Here is a 21,534-nt window from a genome sequence, read left to right on the forward strand (position 1 = left end):
CTTATTTTCAGCTGTTCACATCATAAATGTAAATGTTTTAAAGCCACCCTAGGGAAAATTTTATTTTTTTTTTCTTTTATTGTGTTCTTTAGTTGTAATTTTTCCTTAATTTCAACATGAATTTGTTTTGTTATTATCTCTAAATGATGAAATCAGGAGCTTTATAAACCTTTAAACAAACAACCAGGCCAAACGCTGGTTAAGTCTGTGCCTTGTGCATGTGCATTTCCAGTTATTTCAGCTGTAAAATAAAACCACTAAACAAAAATCCAAGCAACATCTCTTGTGGTGCAGGAAATTAAATAAAATCTGTTTGTTCTATCTAAAGCATCAAGCCATTAGGTAAGAAAACTGTTTGGGTTGTTTTGTGTTATTTTAGGCACACAAATATATGCAATTCCTAGTCTAATTTGTCCACATTTTCCAATTAAAAGATTGGAACATTTGAAATAAAAATCCTGACCTTTGTCCTGTGGAATGTTTGGAATTATTTTTAAAAAGAAAAAGGGGTCACACATTACTAACAATCAAAGCTGATGCTTTTCTCATTCTAATTGCTTTGAAGTGACTGAACTTTTTTCACTTTTTAATCATCTTTCTGTCTCCTCAAAGCTCTTTAGTATGTTTTGTTATGGAATTACAATAAAAGCACCAGTTCATGCTTTGGAAGAAGCAATAAAACTATATTGTTCATATGACTGTATTCCACTTGTGGTTTTTTCATTCTTCAAACATAAACTGAAACAATATTATGAAGGTTTCATCAATTTTCCAGGAGAACTCACCTCATATTGTTTCACCAGCATAGGTCTATGACATGCAAACTCTATTTGTTGGTGGCATGTTGCAAACAGCTACTGAACTACCGATAGTCTTACTGAGAAATACTGCGGATTTTCCTTCTGTTTCAGTAAATGAAACAACTCCAGTCCACACACCCAACACTTCCTTTAGAAATAATTATCATACCAATATTTAAAATTTTATCATTAAGGTAAAGATGGACTAAATCAGTGCTTTACAGTGCTTCACAGCCATAGTTACTTCACAGCAAGGGTATAAATACTGAATGACAATAACAAAATCCTTCAAAAAAACAGAGAAAGTTTAATCTAATTTAATGTCAGACAGTGAGCAAGAAAAAATGTTAAGTGTCCCTTATATGATGTATGCAAAAATCTGGCTTCAACTGCTATCCCTTCTTTTCCATTAAGTTCAAGCATGACATGGCAGATGCAAAAGCCGTCAGAGCACTTTTGTAAAATGCATTAAAATTCCACATGCAATAAAACCGTTATTTATAGGGCCATAACAGGGTTGTAGGTTTTTCTAACACAAACACCAAAGGAAAACCCAAGACACTGAATCCATCCATACACATTCATTAAAGGGTCTTGTACCTCCTTAGGTTTGTGTTAATACACAATTCAAGTAAGCAAGCAAGCATAATTTAAATTCCACCAAATAAAACCCAAAACCCATTGGCTGTAAATTAAGCACATAACAATATTTATTTTAGTTAAAGTAGAGCAAGACTGATAAATAACAGGCCACAAGATCAGTACTCCCAGCAAGCTGTGTGATGTCATTGGGAAAATCGTGTAACTAAAAAGGACAAACTTGTGAGACAGCAGCTGTGGCATTAAGGAAGAATGCGTCACTCACTTGTTAAAATTTAAAATAAACTAATTAGTAATCGAGAGAAAATGTTTGGCTGAAGAAATTGCAATGGACAGAAGCTGTTGAGAATAGAAGTTGAAAATGGATCCATGTGAAGTGGCTACACCAAGAAAGTTAGCATCTTCAATTTTTGTACTTGCCTTTAGGTTAGTGAAGATGGAAAGCTTCATTTCGTCCTAGAGCTCAATAGGGATGCTTTAAGAACACCTTTCCTCTGTCGGCTGGCATGTGTCCCTTTACTTTAATAAAAAGGTGTAAAATACCTCAGAAAAACCTGTACACAATCTGGACCTAATAATTGTTGCAGAGCAAGTTTTAGAGATGATTTTGTGGGCTAAATTGAACTTTTACTAGTTGTTACAATCATGAACACAAGCATCATTCTGCCCTTGAGATGTGTGGGGATGCAGTGATGACAAACCTATACTCTTCAAGTTCTTATATCCAGGTCTTGTTTGGAGTGTAAGAAATTTCTGGTTTACCCTGTTTGATTTTAGGACATTGCAGATGAAAGACGAGGATTGTAGGAAACTTGTGGAGAAATCTTTCGGTGTGGCCCTACATCTGTAGTCTTATGTTGTGCTGTGAGACAGGTTCAAAGATGGCCATTGTTAGCGTCTTGCAACCAAAGATACCCTTCGATAAATATCTGACAGTATCAGATAGTAAGAATGACTTTCTCACAGTGTGACAGCTGCTAAAACCTACGTCTACTAATCCGCCAATAGAATTGCAGCAGAATATGATGCAATGGTCAGTTGGTCAACCAGCATCCCAAGTTGACCTCTTTACCCCAGCCATGACTGCATCTACATTTTCCTCCTCCCTCTCTTATTTTCTTCATATTTGTTTCGAGGCACATAAATGCCAGAACAACAAGGTTCTGGCATTTCTTTATTATACGTTTGTCGTTGTTGTTTCTGGCGGCACATATGGATGGCATATGCTGATGAGGTGCAAACTTATGACGTTGCTTATTGCCATACGCAATAACTGCTTTAAATGGTAAATGGTAAATTGCCTGTACTTGTATAGCGCTTTATCAAATCCCCAGAGACCCCAAAGCGTTTCACAGTACATTCAGACAGTGGTGAGCTAAATTGTAGCCAGAGCTGCCCAGGGGCACACTGACAGAAGTGAGGCTGCCATACACAGGTGCCACCAAGCCCTCTGACCACCATCAGTAGGCAAGGCAGATGAAGTGTCTTGTCCAAGGACTAGCCTGAGATGGGGGCTCGAACTGGCAACCCACCAGTTACAAGATGAGCCCCTGCCACCATCGCCATGGTCGCCCCATGAACTTTAGTAAAATACAGTCATAGTGCAATGTGCACACATCAAACTTGACATTGCACCATAGTTTATTAGATTCCTGTCGCATAGAGTATTATGGAATATACTTATAAGATTGCTAAAATCACACAGTGTAAGAAGGCCATTAGAGGCATAAAATGTCTAAGCTGCTTAAGCAAAGAACAACAGACTCAAATGCTGCAATGTAATATTTTCAGTTCTTTTCCAAAAAGATACAAAAAAACTTAATATGAATTACAAAATTGATACAAAATATTTACCAACTTATCTTTATAATAAAAAGTAAATATTCTCGCAATGGGGTGTGGTGTAGGGGTTGAGCGGCGCTACGAGAATTCCTTTTTACTGTCTTTGTAGCCATACATTTACAAATGTATAAAGCACCTTTCTCATACAATAAAACACCAGTTAGATAATGTGAGTTGCAGTAAAGTTCACTCAGCTTGGGGCAATAAACAATATCTGATATATCTGTCAGAAACTTGCATGAGGTTGAAATCTTAGAGAACAGCTTATTAAACAATTTTGTTCTTTTTTATCTTGTTTTTTGATCCATGCAATGGAAATGTACCTTTTCTCAGATCTCCTAACCCCTTTTATTAATGCAAAAGCTCTTAAAAGAGATGTCAGATGTCATCAGTTTCCGCACTATAGGGCACACTGGATTATAAGGCGCACAGTCAATGAATGGTCTATTTTTGAACTTTTTCCATATATTAAAGTGCACCGGACTACAAGGCGCATTAAGTGAAACAAAACAGTCAGATAAGTCAGTCAAACTTTATTAAACGTGTTTACAATAACTCTCAACATTGTTCAAACGTTAATGAGCATATTCACAATAACACCCAACCTTGTTTAGGTGTAACATGTATAAAAAAACTAAGTCTAATACCACTAAATCAAACGTTAGCGTATTCCCACTAACTCAAAATTGTTCAGTGATAACACGTAAAATTCAACATAATACACTTTTCAGCTCATTCCTCGACCACAAATACGTCAAATTCTTTATCTTCAGTGTCCAAGTTTAACAGTTTGGCAATTACGGCATCCAGCATATTATGGTGAAGCACAGTATGTACTACTCTGCCACGCTCCTGATTATGGTAGCCGTAATGCTGCAAGCGGTGTGGCTTTGTAGTTTACCAAAGTCATACTAAAAGATTTAGACAGAGCGCCATGTACCACTCAAAATCTGGATTATAAGGCGCACTGTCGTTTTTTGAGAAAATTGAATTCTTTTAAGTATGCCTTATAGCCTGGAAAATACGGTATATTCTTTATAAGAAATGGGTGTGTTTGTAAGTTAAGACTGGTGTTTTTCTCTGCAAATGTCATAATTAGGTTGTGGAGGACCCAAACGCATAGAATGAAAGAGGTGAAACTATGTTTTTTAATAATAAAAAATTGACTAACTTACAAGTTGGTTGTGCACAGGCAGAATAGGTCATCGAGCACTGATGGAGAAATAGGCAGAGAAACAGGTATGGCAATGGAGCAATGGAAAAAACCAGCAAGGACCAAAGAGAAACCAGGAGCTTAAATAATAAGGCAGGGGTGAAAATTGATGAGCAAGCCAGGAGAGTAATCAGAAGAAATGTGGACCAGCTGTGGTAGAGCAGCTGACGGAGAGAGACTAATTAACACAGATGAGCTGAATAGAGATACAAGGAAATTACAAATCAAGGAGAAAAAGATATGAAAGAACTAATAAGGAAAACACCTAACAAAAATGCGCACAGAAAAATAAACTTACAAAAGCAGGGTCTATGGAACAAGATACACACCAAAGAAAACAATAAAAATACACACAACAGAAAATCAAACCCCAAACATCTCAGGATTGTGACAGCAAATATCAGGTACTGGCCACTTATGTGTTTGACCTTGAAATGAAGGTTTACAGAAGACCCAAATCACATTTACAGTATTATATTGGTACCATGATGCCACCTGTGCAATAGTCTAGTTGTGAAATTTCTACACCACTAAATATCACACAGAACTCCAGACTTCATGCGGCCTTCAGATCAGCTCAAGAGCAGTGCACAGACAGCTTCAAGTTGTTTTTACATGACCAAGCAGCTACAACAAAGCTTTATATCACCAACAGCAATGCAAAGCCTTGGTTGCAGTGGTGTGTTGTACATAACTTTAGACACATAGACAGATTCAAATTCAGTTAAATATGTTTCAGTTTGAGCCTAGTGATAATACAATGCAGTCAAATTCGGTTTATATTACAAATGGATAAAACGTTAACATGAATCAAGTCCTCAACTTTGTAGCAATCGTTGCTCCAGCACAAGTATATGGAAAGGAACGCCTTGGTTTTAACAGGACAAGCCCCTAGCTGTCAGGCTCTGTGTTGGTGTGCAGTGTATGTGTGTGTGTGTGTTTCTTTCCACCTTCTGCTCTAGAGCATTTCCTGGCAGGTGCTGCTGATCAGGGCCTAATCACTGGCCTTCTTAAGGAGCTGAGACCAGGAGGGAGACATCAGCCTGTTGCTGCATTTTTGTGGTACTGACCGTGATGTGCAGTGCTTGTGCATACTTTTTGCTGAACCTAATTGGAATTTTCTCTTGTCTTTTTCCCCAGACCTTGCCTGAAGGGTTTTTCAGGCTCCTAGTCCTGTGATCTGTTTTCTGAGCGAACTTCAAGGTTTCATTCCTCATCTCCCACCGTGAGTCTCCCTGCCTTCTCAGCTTCTGGCCCTGGCTTGGGTGAGGTTTTCTGGAGAACCTTACTTCTGTTGTCACCTGCCTGTCCACCCTCCTACGTGGGAATGCTTAAACTGAGTCATCACTTGAGAGCTAAAGGAAAGAAAGGAAACTGCCGCCTACCACACTCATCCTACCAATCTCCATCTCAGAGGAAAGACTTACCTCCCCAGCTAAACCACAACCGCTCTGGCTGTAAGTTCCTGAACAAACCCTTCTAAAAGAAAACACCTTGAAATTATCCTGGGAAATCCATAACCTTGTCACCTTCCCTTCCAGAGAAGAACCAGTCTCCTGCTGTCATTGCCTGGGTCCCTGTCTCGCCTTGTTCCTTTTTCTTCACAAAATAAATCTGTTAAAACGTTGTCCTGAATCTGTGGTTGTGTTCTCCTCAGAGTTTAAAGAAACGCTACATAATGACAGAACGGCCTGACCAAGAGAACTCTGAGGCACAACTAAGGACCACTGTTTCCCATCAGGGCATTCTTTTAGGGCAGCATCAGGCTACACTACAATCATTGTCCCAACAGCAAACCGATATTCAACAGACAGTAAATCTCATGGCTCAACAGCTTCAAGCAGTGTTTTGCTCGCTCTCCGCTAACACTGCTGCCTCTGCTCTTCCTCCAGTTCCGGCGCCGCTCACTCCGGCAGTCACGAGCGGTAAGCCGGGAAATTCTCCCACCTCCTCCTGAGCCTTTTTCGGGAGATTTGAGTAAAAGTAGAGGGTTTCTTCTTTAATGCACTCTTGTTTTCCACCGATCCCCATGCTCTTTTCCTGACGACGCCAGACTGATTCGACTGACATCTGGACAGACCACAAGAATCTGGCTTACATCCAGAAAGCCAAACGCCTTAACCCCCGTCAGTCACGTTGGCCACTATTCTTTTCTCGGTTCAACTTTTCTATCACCTACCGCCCAGGTTCTAAGAATTTAAAACCTGATGCTTTGTCCAGACAGTTCTCTGCCTCTGAGGAAGAGGCCAAACCTGAGCCCATCATTCCTCCGGTTCTCTAAGGCTTGCCACTTAGTAGCTCTCACTAAGCTCCCCTCTTTCTCCGAGACAGCTAGACTCCTGGTAAACCATGTTTTCAGGTTACATGGTCTCCCCACAGAGATTCTCTCTGATCGAGGTCCTCATTTTATCTCACAGGTCTGGAGGGACTTCTGTGCATATTTTGGGGCTAGATCCCAAACCTCTTCTTGCTATCACCCCCAGACCAACGGGCAGTGCGAGAGGCTCAACCAAGAGCTTGAGAGCACCCTTCGTTGCTTGTGTAATAAAAATCCCACCTCTTGGAGTTAACATCTACCTTGGGTTGAATTTGCACACAACAGTCACATATCTGCTGCATCTGGCTTCTCGACTTTTGAGGCTTCTATTGGCTTCGAGCCTTCTCTCCTCCCTCCTTCTATGCCTGACTCCATTCTTCCATCTGTCCGTAGTCACATGTTGTCCTGTAGAAGAATCTGATGCCAGTAAAATATCTTATATAGTCGGGTTACTCAGGGACAGGGCACTACAATGGGCAGAGGCTCTTATTGATGAAGTTTCCATTCAGTATTATTCTTTTCAGGAGTTTTTGGATTTATTTAACTTAACTTTCACCCCCAAGATAAGTAATGAGGAGGCAGCTAAAAAGCTTCAGGCTCTTAGACAGGGTGCGAGGTTGGTAGCTGACATGGCCATTGAGTTCCGCACACTTGCGGCTGAGTCAAAATAGAAATCCCCGGCCCTAAAAAGCGCTTTCCTAAATTCATTAAATGAAAGCCTAAAAGATGAACTAGCATGTCGAGACGAAACGAGCTCTCTAGAAGAATTGATCGAACGATCCATTCGAATTGATAATCGGAGAAGAGAAAGAAATCGGATAAAGAAGGAGTTTAGTACTCCATATCCCAGACGCCCTAGTCAGTCGCATAACATAACGTCATCAATTTTCGACAAGCCTCCTAATGTAAACAACCAGCAGCCCGTACCCATGCAGATAGGCAGAACTAGTCTCTCTTTGGAGGAGAAACAGAGACGCCACAGTTCAAGTCTTTGTCTGTATTGCGGAGGCCCCGGTCATTTTCTTTTTCAGTGCCCTGTTCGCCCAAAAGATCAGGCCCGCCATTAAGACAGGGGGTGCTGGCGGGCGCTATTCATAGCAATCACTTCACACGATTAACTCTCCCTGCTTCTTTAATTGCATCACAGGTTCAGATTCCTTTAAGGGTTTTGATTGATTCGGGATCTGAACAGAATCTAATTAGTCCAGAGTTGGTTCATGAATTCAATCTTCCCATTTTTGAACTAAATCAACCTATTCAAGTCAATGCTCTAGATGGCCAAGCCTTTCACTTCATCACTCATCAGACTGAGACCCTCAAGTTAATCACTTCAGGGAACCATCATGAGACTATCTCATTTTTTGTTTTTCCCACTAAAGAGGTGCATATAGTTCTGGGCCACCCTTGGCTCAAGACTCATAACCCCAATATAAACTGGTCCCATTCCTGTATTGAAGCTTGGAGCCAAAACTGTCATGCCTCCTGCCTTCTTTCGGCCGTCTGCTCCTCTTCTCTTTCCGTCCCATCTTCAGAACCGGATCTTTCTAATGTACCCAAAGCGTATCATGACCTCCAGCGTGTATTCAGTAAAGACTCTGCCCTGTCACTTCCTCAACATCGTCCCTATGATTGCTCTATCGACCTTCTTCCTGGTGCTCCTCTCCCTTCAGGTCGCCTGTTTCAGTTAGCTGAAGCTGAGCGTGAGGCAATGGAGAAATACATTAATGATTCTCTTAAGACAGGCATAATCCGCTCCTCCTCCTCTCCCTTAGGAGCTGTTTTTTTTTTTTTTTTGTGTGTCCAAAAAGGATGGGTCTCTTAGTTCCTGCATCGATTATTGCAGCCTAAATGAAATAACCATCAAGAACAAGTACTCTCTTCCCCTTCTATCCTCAGCTTTTGAAGCGGTTCAAGCAGCAACTATCTTCACCAAACTTGATCTGCGAAACGCCTATCATCTTGTTCAGATTCGGGAGGGGGACGAGTGGAAAACTGCTTTTAAGACTCATATTGGACATTATGAGTACTTAGTTATGCCTTTTGGTTTAACAAACGCTCCAGCTGTCTTCCAGGCTCTTGTAAATGACGTCCTGAGGGATTTCCTGAACGTCTTCGTTTTTGTTTATCTGGATGACATACTCATTTTTTCAAAGGACCCAAGGGATCACCACAATCATGTTTGGTCAGTGCTGCAGAGACTTTTAGAGAACAGTCTGTCCAATAAAGCCGAGAAAGGTGAATTTCATGTCCCCACTGTAACCTTTCTTAGATTTATTTTTGAGGGTGGACAGGTGAAGCCAAACCCCAGTAAAATTTCTGCAATTCAAGAATGGCCAACCCCCAAAAGTCGTAAACAGCTTCAACGTTTCCTAGGCTTCGCCAATTTTTACAGATGTTTTGTCCAGGATTTCAGCCGAATTGCTTCTCCTCTTACTATCCTGACATCCATTAAACAACCCTTTTTATGGTCTCCTCTGGCTGATAAGGCTTTTGCTACCCTCAAGCAGCGTATTGCATCAGCTCCAGTTCTTACCCATCCCAACCTCAAGGAACAGTTTATTCTGGAGTTTGATGCATCTGACACTGGAGTTGGAGCTGTCCTCTCTCAACACTCCCCGACAGATGGAAGGTGCACCCATGTGCTTTTTTTCTCAAAGCGGTTCTACCCCGCTGTGAGAAATTATGATGTTGGAGACAGAGAACTACTCAACATTAAAATGTCGCTTAAGGAATGGAGATATTGGTTAGAGGGAACTTTGCAAACCATTGTTATCTGGACAGACCACTAGAACCTGGCTTACATCCAGAAAGCCAAACGCCTTAACCCCCGTCAGTCACGTTGGTCACTATTCTTTTCTCGGTTCAACTTTTCTATCACCTACCCCCCAGGTTCTAAGAATTTAAAACCTGATGCTTTGTCCAGACAGTTCTCTGCCTCTGAGGAAGAGGCCAAACCTGAGCCCATCATTCCTCCATCCTGTGTAGTGGGAGCGTTGTCTTGGCAACTTGAAGACCTTATCCACCAAGCACAACTGGTTGAACCTGACCCAGGTGGAGCCCCGCCTGGCCGCCTATTCGTTCCTGAGACTGTTAGATCCAGAGTATTACAATGGGGCCATTCTTCTAAATTTTCGGGTCACCCAGGAACTAGCCGCACTATTGGTTTCCTTCAACGTTATTTCTGGTGGCCTTCTTTAAATAAAGACACAGCTGAGTTTGTGTCTGCCTGTGCTATCTGCGTAAGAAACAAACCTTCTCACCAACCCCTGACAGGTCTTCTTCAACCCTTAGCTGTTCCTAATCGTCCATGGTCACACATAGCCTTGGACTTTGTTACTGGACTTCCTCCATCCAGAAATAAGACAGTCATTCTGTCAATCATTGACCGGTTCTCTAAGGCTTGCCCCTTAGTAGCTCTCACTAAGCTCCCCTCTGCCTCCGAGACAGCTAGACTCCTGGTAAACCATGTTTTCAGGTTACATGGTCTCCCCACAGAGATTCTCCCTGATCGAGGTCCTCATTTTATCTTGCAGGTCTGGAGGGACCTCTGTGCATATTTTGGGGCTAGATCCCATACCTCTTCTTGCTATCACCCCCAGACCAACGGGCAGTGCGAGAAGCTCAACCAAGAGCTTGAGAGCACCCTTTGTTGCTTGTGTAATAATAGTCCCACCTCTTGGAGTTAACATCTACCTTGGGTTGAATTTGCACACAACAGTCACATATCTGCTGCATCTGGCTTCTCGCCTTTTGAGGCTTCTATTGGTTTCCAGCCTTCTCTCCTCACTGCTTCTTTGCCTGACCCCATTCTTCCATCTGTCCGTAGTCACATGTTGTCCTGTAGAAGAATCCGGGACCAAACCAAGACCTGCCTCCAATGCACTGCTGCTCAAAACAAGAAGTATGCCGATAAGAAGAGAAGACTTGCCCCCACTTATTCCCGGGACAGGAGGTCTGGTTGTCTTCTCAAAATTTTCCCTTGAATGCTTATTCCAAGAAGATGGCTCCCAGATTTTTGGGTCCCTTCAAGGTTGACTCCATCATCAGTCCCACCACCGTCCGTTTGCGGTTACCATCCCATTATTGTGTCCACCCAATATTCCTTGTGTCCCAGATAAAACCAGTCGTGTCTAGTCCTTTGTGCCCTCCTTCCAGACTCCCTCCACCCACCCGGGACATTGATGGCCACCCTGCCTTTACTGTCCGTCGCATTGTTGACTCCCGGCGCAGGGGTCTTGGCGTCCAGTATTTGGTGGACTGGGAGGGGAACGGTCCTGAAGCTCGTCTTTGGGTCCCTCGCAGTTTCATTTTGGACCCCTCTCTCATCATTTTGAGAGGTTGTCTGCTCCTTCCACCAGTAGGCCGCCAGGAGGCGCTCGTTGAGGGGGAGGTAATGTCAGGGCTCTGTGTTGGTGCGCAGTGTGTGTGTTTCTTTCCACCCTCTGCTCTAGAGCGTTTCCTGGCAGGTGCTGCTGATCAGGGCCTAATCACTGGCCTTCTTAAGGAACTGAGACCAGGAGGGAGACGTCAGCCCATTGCTAAATTTTTGCGGTACTGACCATGATGTGCAGTGCTTGTGCATACATTTTGCTGAACCTAATCGAAATTTTCTCTTGTCTTTTTCCCCAGACCTTGCCTGAAGGGTTTTTAAGGCTCCTAGTCCTGTGATCTATTTTCTGAGCGAGCTTCAAGGTTTCATTCCTCATCTCCCACCGTGAGTCTCCCTGCCTTCTCAGCTTCTGGCCCTGGCTTGGGTGAGGTTTTTTGGAGAACCTTACTTCTGTTGTCACCTGCCTGTCCACCCTCCTACCTGGGAACGCTTAAACTGAGTCATCACTTGAGAGCTAAAGGAAAGAAAGGAAACTGCTGCCTACCACACTCATCCTGCCAACCTCCATCTCAGAGGAAAGACTTACCTCCCCAGCTAAACCACAACCGCTCTGGCCGTAAGTTCCTGAACAAACCCTTCTAAAAGAAAACACCTTGAAATTCTCCTGGGATATCCATAACCTTGTCACCTTCCTTTCCAGAGAAGAACCAGTCTCCTGCTGTCATTGCCTGGGTCCCTGTCTCGCCTTGTTCCTTTTTCTTCACAAAATAAATCTGTTAAAACGTTGTCCTGAATCTGTGGTTGTGTTCTCCTCAGAGTTTAAAGAAACGCTACATTATGACACTAGCATCATCCAGCGCAGGATGAGCAGCCATCTGCTTTGAGAAGATACAGCAGGCAGACATAAAACGCAGACACACGGGTCCAGGAGAACTTTATATGTTTAAAAAAAAGTTCCCGGAGTTAAAGGAAGCAGTAGTTCTTTAAATGGCTTCATCTGGGAAAGAACCATAGCTAAACACACTAGTTCTGGGCCAGTGGTACAATCTCTGGGTAGCAAAAGAGAGAACCTAAAGTTAGTGGCAGCTGTAGCTTTTTGTGAGAGGCCTTGTCCAAGAAGGAAACTAAACACAGGCAGACTGGGCCTGGTTTTTCATTTATAGCTAGAGAACTTAAGGATATTGGAGGCTATAGTTTAGCTGATGCCTTCTGTCGGAAGGATATCACATCTAAACACAGAAACAGTGGGCCAGGTAAAGGTTCTAGGGTGAGAAAAAACAGGGACAGTATAAAGTAAATGGCAGCAAAAATTGCAGCTTACGAAAAAGAGCAGTAAAAGAAAGAAGCTGAGTAAAAAAAGTGGTCACAATGTCTTCCAGCAGCCTAGGCCTATAGTAGCATAAGTAGTGAGATAGACCAGAAAAACCTAAGCCACTCCAACTATAAGCTTTATCAAAAAGAAAAGTTTTTATCCTAATATTAAAAGTAGACAGGGTGACTGATTCACAGATAAAAACTGGGAGCTGGTTCCACAAGAGAGGAGCTTGTTAGCTAAAAGATATGCCTCCCATTCTACTTCTAGAGACTCTAGGAACCACCAGTAAACCTTATTGTTTTTATTGGGTATTTATTTTTTGTGAGATACAGCATCAAACTCAAATCTTTTCAGGAACTATTTGATGCAGAATTTTATTATGTTTTTGGCAGTATTTATAAATGTGAGCAAACACAGCTGTTTGTCACTGTGTATTTATTACTAGTGATGGACTGACAAGTGTATAATATGCTCTATTTACTTTAGAGTACAATAGGGGATAGTGCCCAGCCACTCGTGACCCTAAACAGAATAAAGTAATCATTAACACTGGATGAATACAATTACAGGTCCTTCTCAAAATATTAGCATATTGTGATAAAGTTCATTATTTTCCATAATGTCATGATGAAAATTTAACATTCATATATTTTAGATTCATTGAACACTAACTGAAATATTTCAGGTCTTTTATTGTCTTAATACGGATGATTTTGGCATACAGCTCATGAAAACCCAAAATTCCTATCTCACAAAATTAGCATATTTCATCCGACCAATAAAAGAAAAGTGTTTTTAATACAAAAAACGTCAACCTTCAAATAATCATGTACAGTTATGCACTCAATACTTGGTCGGGAATCCTTTGGCAAAAATGATTGCTTCAATGCGGCGTGGCATGGAGGCAATCAGCCTGTGGCACTGCTGAGGTCTTATGGAGGCCCAGGATGCTTCGATAGCGGCCTTTAGCTCATCCAGAGTGTTGGGTCTTGAGTCTCTCAACGTTCTCTTCACAATATCCCACAGATTCTCTATGGGGTTCAGGTCAGGAGAGTTGGCAGGCCAATTGAGCCCAGTGATACCATGGTCAGTAAACCATTTACCAGTGGTTTTGGCACTGTGAGCAGGTGCCAGGTCGTGCTGAAAAATTAAATCTTCATCTCCATAAAGCTTTTCAGCAGATGGAAGCATGAAGTGCTCCAAAATCTCCTGATAGCTAGCTGCGTTGACCCTGCCCTTGATAAAACACAGTGGACCAACACCAGCAGCTGACATGGCACCCCAGACCATCACTGACTGTGGGTACTTGACACTGGACTTCTGGCATTTTGGCATTTCCTTCTCCCCAGTCTTCCTCCAGACTCTGGCACCTTGATTTCCGAATGACATGCAGAATTTGCTTTCATCCGAAAAAAGTACTTTGGACCATTGAGCAACAGTCCAGTGCTGCTTCTCTGTAGCCCAGGTCAGGCGCTTCTGTCGCTGTTTCTGGTTCAAAAGTGGCTTGACCTGGGAAATGCGGCACCTGTAGCCCATTTCCTGCACACGCCTGTGCACAGTGGCTCTGGATGTTTCTACTCCAGACTCAGTCCACTGCTTCCGCAGGTCCCCCAAGGTCTGGAATCGGCCCTTCTCCACAATCTTCCTCAGGGTCCGGTCACCTCTTCTCGTTGTGCAGCGTTTTCTGCCACACTTTTTCCTTCCCACAGACTTCCCACTGAGGTGCCTTGATACAGCACTCTGGGAACAGCCTATTCGGTCAGAAATTTCTTTCTGTGTCTTACCCTCTTGCTTGATGGTGTCAATAGTGGCCTTCTGGACAGCAGTCAGGTCGGCAGTCTTACCCATGATTGGGGTTTTGAGTGATGAACCAGGCTGGGAGTTTTAAAGGTCTCAGGAATCTTTTGCAGGTGTTTAGAGTTAACTCGTTGATTCAGATGATTAGGTTCATAGCTCGTTTAGAGACCCTTTTAATGTTATGCTAATTTTGTGAGATAGGAATTTTGGGTTTTCATGAGCTGTATGCCAAAATCATCCGTATTAAGACAATAAAAGACCTGAAATATTTCAGTTAGTGTGCAATGAATCTAAAATATATTAATGTTAAATTTTCATCATGACATTATGGAAAATAATGAACTTTATCACAATATGCTAATATTTTGAGAAGGACCTGTACAGTAATTCAGGTGTTAGTGGTATTTGAAATAACAATTATAGCTATCTTTATTAGGCTGTATGCAGATCTCTGGAAGAGACCAAACAGAGAACAATGTATTCTGTAAGGTACCCCAGTTAATTAGACCTTTGTATTTAGGTCCAATAGTTGAGAAACACACTTAACAAGACTTAGAATCATTTCAACTGCAAGATGTATCTAATCTGCACTTGATCTACAATACTTGGATTTCTGTTTGATCTGCTTGGTATTATAACAAGTTTTAGATCAGTGATACTGATCCACCTAAAATTTGACTACAAATTGTCTCTGTCAGCACAGCAAATGCTGCCACTGTGTGTTTCAAACAGGTTGCTGCTGGGCACTTCAGCTCCTCTTGTCATTGGGTACTTGCACAACCCCTGAATAAATATGCACCAAAAGAATTTTAAATTACAACAAGGTGATTTATTTCATCTCTTAGCTTTAAATCCATATCCTTGCCCCTCAAATCAAACACTGCTATAACATATTTTGAATTTACTGTTTTATCAGCAAACTAAACTTTCAAGCCTAACATCTAGTATTAGCTTTTAAAAGATGCATTCCTGTGTTACCACTATAAACCAATTTAACTTCAATGTCTCTGCTTTACCATGATATGGATATGCCCTTCCTGCTGCCATTAAAATGTGATTAAGATCTGTTAAAGCAAAGGGTGGGCAGAAGTAATGGTGGTCTTTATCATTTTGCCATTAGAAATACGCTCCTGGGAATTTCTTAATAGCTACATATTACATGGTTTTATGACAAAACTATGACAAAACCTTTCATCTCTGGGTCTGTAAGGTACAGAATATGATAACAAAATGGTATCACTATCTATACGATCACAACATTAATAAGTAGAGTTTTATGAATGCTTCAATATTGCCACACTGTAAGCTAATGCAGTAAGGCTATAAACTAAATTACTCTCAAACAAGTTTATTTTTAATGTAATCAGCTTACTCTCTGATGAGCCCTGGTGCAGATCACGAAAATTTATTTCTGAGACCTGCAAAGCAAAAAAAGAAACAAATCACATCTGGGCTGATTATCTGTTGTTTATTCAAAATCTTCTTGTTTTGTAACACTCCCTCAAGGCTATTAAAACAGATATCCTCTATGTAGTAACTGGTGATGCCATTAGCCTACTGTTCTTTACACAGGGACCCTTAATGTGTATTTGTTCTTCTATTCATTTTTTTTTTCATTTGTTTGAATTTTGCTCTTCATTCCTTTATGGATTTTATACAAATTCGCTTTTTTTAATCCAAGACTTTGACATTTGCTTGCCTGTAGAAAACAAATAGTTCTATATATGTATTAACTGAAATCGTCTTTAAAAAAAAAAAACTTGACTGTTAAATTCCAGTGGCAGATGTGGCGTTTTATTCGTTATGTGTGAGCGTTAAATCATTTTTGCTTTTTCTAAGAAGTTTATCATCATCACATTCTTCTGAGTCCTTTACGAGCACGCCGCAGTCGGTCTTTACGCACAGTCTTTGTAATCGTCTTTGGTTTCAATTCGACCAGAGGTTCAAAAGTTAGAAGGACGGTATTTTTGATAAGGGTTAGACGACATATAATTTCCCGCAAAACCCTGCCCGGAGCATTGTATCATTTAATTAAGCCCTGACATGACGTGTTCGGAGGCAGGTAGCGAAAACAAAGAATTGGCTAGAAGGAGGACCATTACGCAGGTTGTCGTGACATCATCGAGGGCTGGCTATAAAGAGCTGAGGACTGATGCTCAGAGTTAGAACAGCAGTTCAGGAGTAAAGGACGCGCTTAAACCTGTTCAGTGGCTAACTGACTGACTGAATCGAAGAAGAATAGAAGAGGACTCGCTAAAAGACTTGACAAAATGAACTTGTCATACTGGCTTGCGTGTGGACTTTTGGTCAGCCTGCTTTCAGAAAAGATGGGAGCAAAACCTTTAACTCAAGCGCAACAGAAGGTAAGCCGCTTGTATCACAAATGATGCGGAGTGCTGCTTCACGCACGAACAGCTGTTTTTTGATTAGTGCGCAAAAGACGCATCAAATGTCCTCATTTTAGTTCCTGTTTGCCACTCTGGAATACCATTTTTCTCCGTGTTAAGAAGTGAAAACTTCCCCAAGCCATTTTGCCCGTATTAAGCTGTTTTGTTTTGTTCTCTAACTTCTAAAATCTCACTTTAATCTCATAAATTATTTGTTACCATTGAATTTTTAAGAGCGTCACTTAAGAGGTGTTGAATTCAGCTTAGGTTCAGTTTAGATGTATTCCCGACTTGAAAGTGCATCCAAAATGATCCTGTTTGTAAGTTAAATCTAATTAGAATTGCCCTGAATATTTGAAATAAGTTATGCAGTTACAGATCTGAAAAAAGAGCAAGCTGAAGTTGATGCCAAAATCCGCAGTAAATACCTTGCACATGCACCTGTTTCCCAGTCTGACAATCTCAGAGCGCAGTATTACTTAATAAAAATTAAAGTAGCACTTAGAGGCAACAGGGGAGATCTATAGTCTACATCAGTGATTTCAATTAACGTCTAATCCAGTAACTGCAATATTTTAGTAATCCTTTGGGATGCAGTTTTTGTTTAAAGCTGTTTAACCCTCAAGAGTATTAAATGTTAAACTATTTCCTCTAATACTCGCCGCTTATTTGAATATACTGTAAGTTGAGGCTTACCTCAAATACTATAAAAACGTGTAGCCCCCCTGCCCGAACAAGCAGTACATATGTCGTCTTGTTGTTTGAGACATCAAAACTTTACAAAACCCTAGATGCCGGGGGGATGTATTGTTTATCTATTTTGTTCATCTCACAGTCCTTCCGAAGTTTACTGGGTGAGGAGCTGGCGGAAATACTGGAGTCGGATGAGAGGGAGAGGCGGATAGACGCCGTGCGCTCTCGGATGAGATTACTGCGAGATTTACGCATGGACACCCGGGCCAGAGGGATGTGGGCCCGTCTTCTCAACGACCAGCCTGCAACGAGGAGGCATAAGTCGGGAAGCAAGAAGGCAGGCTCCACGTCGCGGAGTGGTTGCTTCGGGCACAAGATGGACAGGATAGGGACCATCAGCGGGATGGGCTGCTAGGGCTTGGAGCTGCGCGGAGCCGGTAAGTTCATCAAAGGTCATTCTGCTTTTACACCTAGATGGAGCCAGAGTAACCTCCCGAGGTGCAATGAGGAAAAATCCGAGCTGTCAAAAATAAGAAGAAAGGAATCATTTAAAATGAATCTGTAAAGAATATGACAAAAATAACTTTTTTAGCTGTTGAGTTTAACTTAGTGTTTTACGACACTTCCAGAGAACTGAGAAAGAACATTTAGAGAAAATAAGAATATGTAAAGCTATAGACTGTTTCATTAGAGATTTATATCTCTTCTTCATTTATGCAAGAAAGAAAAAGTTAGGTTGGTCTACAGGGTGAGAAAGAAGGATGGCTGCAAGAAAAAAACAATTTAAACAAAATGTTCCATCTTTTAACAGGAATATATGTGTTTTGCATTCAAAGTTAGGTCAGAGTAAAACAGAATTTGCAGATATGGGGCAATAATAAAGAGTGCAGACTTCTGAAGAAGAAATAAGCATGACTGTGCTTGCATAGTCACACTGTGCAAAACATTATTGTCTAATTCAGTGGTTAATTACTTGTCTGGAGTCACACTCAAGTGTCATTGTGTCATAGCTGTCTGCATGATTCCTTGTTATCAAACAACGAGATATATACAATAATGTTAAGCTACAGGATATAAAAAGATGTAGAAATTAATAAAATCATAAAATCTCAACTGATGACATAATAATGCGAGGAAGCAGATTGCTTGTAGGAAAGCCAACTTAAACTAAAGTGGAGTGACGTATGGGGAGCAATACTGTGGGTGTATAGGAAGTCCACTCTCATGTTTCTGCTCATAACCATGAATGATCCAATCTGCTTCATTGAGAAAAACAGTGGGATACATCATGTTTAGGAAGCGGAGACGACAAGGAGGGATGAAAGAAGGAAGTGGTGATGTGGACGAGCTCACACACATTTATGCGCCGTCTTGAAAACAAAGCACCCTGCAGTGGTCAGGATCTTTCTGGGAAAGCCATTTTCTCCAAACCCAAGTGTTTTGACCAGAAAACAAAAGGGGCTGTGTTTGTGAATGAAGTAATGTGGAAGCTAAGGTGACACACAATTAGTCCTGAGGGCTGAGGCCTTTTTGTGGTTGTGGTGAAACAGTGAGATCCAGCATAGGGACGTGAGAGTTTGTAAGTAACATGGAAGTGTTGCTCAATGGTTAACACCCAGAAATGTGAAAGTTTGTCATGTATTAAAACCAACACACATGTTTGGAAATCCCCAAGATGATGAGCAGCTGATGAATAGCCACTTGAAATTACAGAATGATTGATAATGTGTTTAAGAACCAGTCTCTGACAGCCCTTCTGAGATTTTCACTCCTGTTTCTCTTCTTTTTCTAGGTCTTTGGACGATGGGTTTTGGACAACAGTGTGTTGCCACCTGAGGAAATAATTATCAACTGATAAGATTTTCAGTACGAAGGTGTTCACAGCCACTGGTGGGCAAAGACTAAGAAGACAATGCTGCAGAAGCATCACCACTTTATATATATAAATATGAATATATAAATAGTAAATATGCAGGTATATATTCATGTATGCCATACCAAATGGTCTACAGAAACAAATAGAGATGTGTACTATGACGTTGTGGACAATGGTGTAAAAACTACAAACTGCAAAAGCTGTATATTGTTGCTGCTGCTGTACATTCAAGTACTTCATCCTCTCCTGCGTAAATGTATTTATGTTTAAAATATTTATATGTTTATAAAAGAGATATTTATAAATCTGAGTGTTATTTATGTAACATTTTGAAAATGGATGCAATCTGCAGGTCGATTTTGTTTTGTTTCCTTTTACTTTTGTTTTATATAGTTGTGAGTGTTTTAAGGAAAAACAATATAAAAATGAACTTCCATGTGCACATGCCATCTTTTCTGGGCTTTTTTGTGTTTCACTGCTGTAGTGAAAGAACAGAATTTAGAGTAAAGAACATTATTTAACATAAAACCAGTTGCATGCAAGCAAGCATGTAACACAGGGTTCCTTCAAGTCTTTCATTTTAAAAAAAATCAATTTTATACTCAAAATGTCTATATTTTAGAGCTTTTTTAATACTATTGACTTTAGGAAGAAAACATTTCACTAGTTTGATTTTGTTATCTTTATTTAAGTAATCATGAAACAAGACAATTCTGAAGTCCGATTTTGATTTGGCATTGATTTAAAGGACTGTTTCACTCATTTTTTGCTACCTAATTTAACTCTATACCTAACATGTTATAATACTTACACTTGTCAGTTTATAGTCAAGATTAAAACCCTGATCTAAGAGGTTCTTAGGAAAAATCCTGTTTTGATTTTTGAAGAAGTCTGCATTCACTCCAGGTTCTCCCTCTCAAATGTTAAAACAATCCACAAGTCAGACTAAAGGTTCAGATGTGACGTAGTAAATCCAAGACAAATGATGTCATCAGAGTCTTTAATCAACATTGCACATCGAAACTATTAACTTTGAGCTGCAAAAATCTCCAAGAAGACTTCTGAATTGTGACCTGGATCAACAGGACTTAACTTTGCATGTCCCTTTGACTTTGTCAAACGCTTTGTAAAAATCGAATTCACCAGAACCCTCAAAAGAGCACCTTTATCATCCCTTTTGCAGATTTTGCCATCACAAGTACCTGAGGGGGAAAAACTTAACCATTCATGCTGACTGTTATAATTAGAAGCTTATTGTAAAACAGACTGTAACCTCAGAGAAAACATTAACAATGCTGTGTAGGAACACACCAATAAAAAGCCAACCAGTGAGATCCTAAATACTTTTTTCTTATTAAAGAATGCTCCACCCTGTATTTTAACTCTTCTGATTATTAACATTCAGGGACATTTAGAGGAATAAATATGGGGTCTGTAGATTTATTGGGTAGAAAAGCTGAAGCACTAAGTTTCAAGATTTTATTGCTGCAATGTTTTGTACTTGAATCCAAACCAAAGTTTTACTGCTGCAACTTCATGTTATATGATGGTGGTATTAAAATTAATGTGTCTATCTATGTGGCACTTATCCCAAAGCAGAGTTTTCCAAGTCAAGGGGTGTGTAAAACTTATCCATAAAGTATCCAAAACATACTAAATATGGGCAATGTTCAGAGAAGCAAACAATCAGGCAAGAAAAAAGATGGAAACATATAAAATTAAGTCTATAAAGTGTGTTTATGAGGAAAATATGATAATGAATTAGCTCCAGTATACGTTTTTGAGAAAGGGTTGTTCCAGCCTTGTAGGATAATCAAACTGAGAGGTCATTGAAGGCAATATTTTTTAGAAATTGTATAAAGTCTTTCCAAATGGGTCTGACCTGGGCACAATATCGAAGACCAAAATTCATAACAACCAGGTAAATTTTAATTCACAAAATAATTACAATGAAATCATGATTAAACATTTTAGAATGCATTGTAAATTTACTTGGTGTTAATTTTTCTTTTTTTTAAGGCAATCATTTTCATTTTACTTAAACACTATATTTGCACTCACCAGCCACTTTCTTACATACACATGTTCAATTGTTTGTTAACACATCAAGCAAATAAGCCAATCACATGGCAGCAACTCAATGTCTTTAGGCAACTAGAAGATGATGAAGATGACTTGTTAAAGTTCAGACCAAGTCAGGATGGGGAAAAAAGGTAATTAAAGTGTCTTTGAACGTGCCGTGATTGTTTGAGCCAGACATGGTTGGTCTGAATATTTGAGAAACTGGTCATCTACTGGGATTTTCAAACAGAAGCACATCTCATACTTATAGCGAATGTTGAGCAGCAGTTGTGTGCATTAAAA

General features: G+C 40.6%; 1 protein-coding gene across 1 annotated transcript; it reads left to right on the forward strand.

Moving 5' to 3' along the window:
* The first annotated feature begins 16,395 nt into the window (after positions 1-16,395).
* nppc (natriuretic peptide C) lies at positions 16,396-19,617 on the forward strand. Its single transcript, XM_047375507.1, has 3 exons — positions 16,396-16,577; positions 17,437-17,731; positions 19,087-19,617. Exons 1-2 carry the CDS (start codon positions 16,485-16,487, stop codon positions 17,707-17,709), a joined length of 366 nt encoding a protein of 121 aa, XP_047231463.1. The 5' UTR covers positions 16,396-16,484; the 3' UTR covers positions 17,710-17,731; positions 19,087-19,617.
* The last annotated feature ends 1,917 nt before the right edge of the window (positions 19,618-21,534 follow it).

The sequence above is a fragment of the Girardinichthys multiradiatus genome, chromosome 9 (genome assembly GCF_021462225.1).
Source record: "Girardinichthys multiradiatus isolate DD_20200921_A chromosome 9, DD_fGirMul_XY1, whole genome shotgun sequence".
Lineage (NCBI taxonomy): Eukaryota > Metazoa > Chordata > Actinopteri > Cyprinodontiformes > Goodeidae > Girardinichthys > Girardinichthys multiradiatus.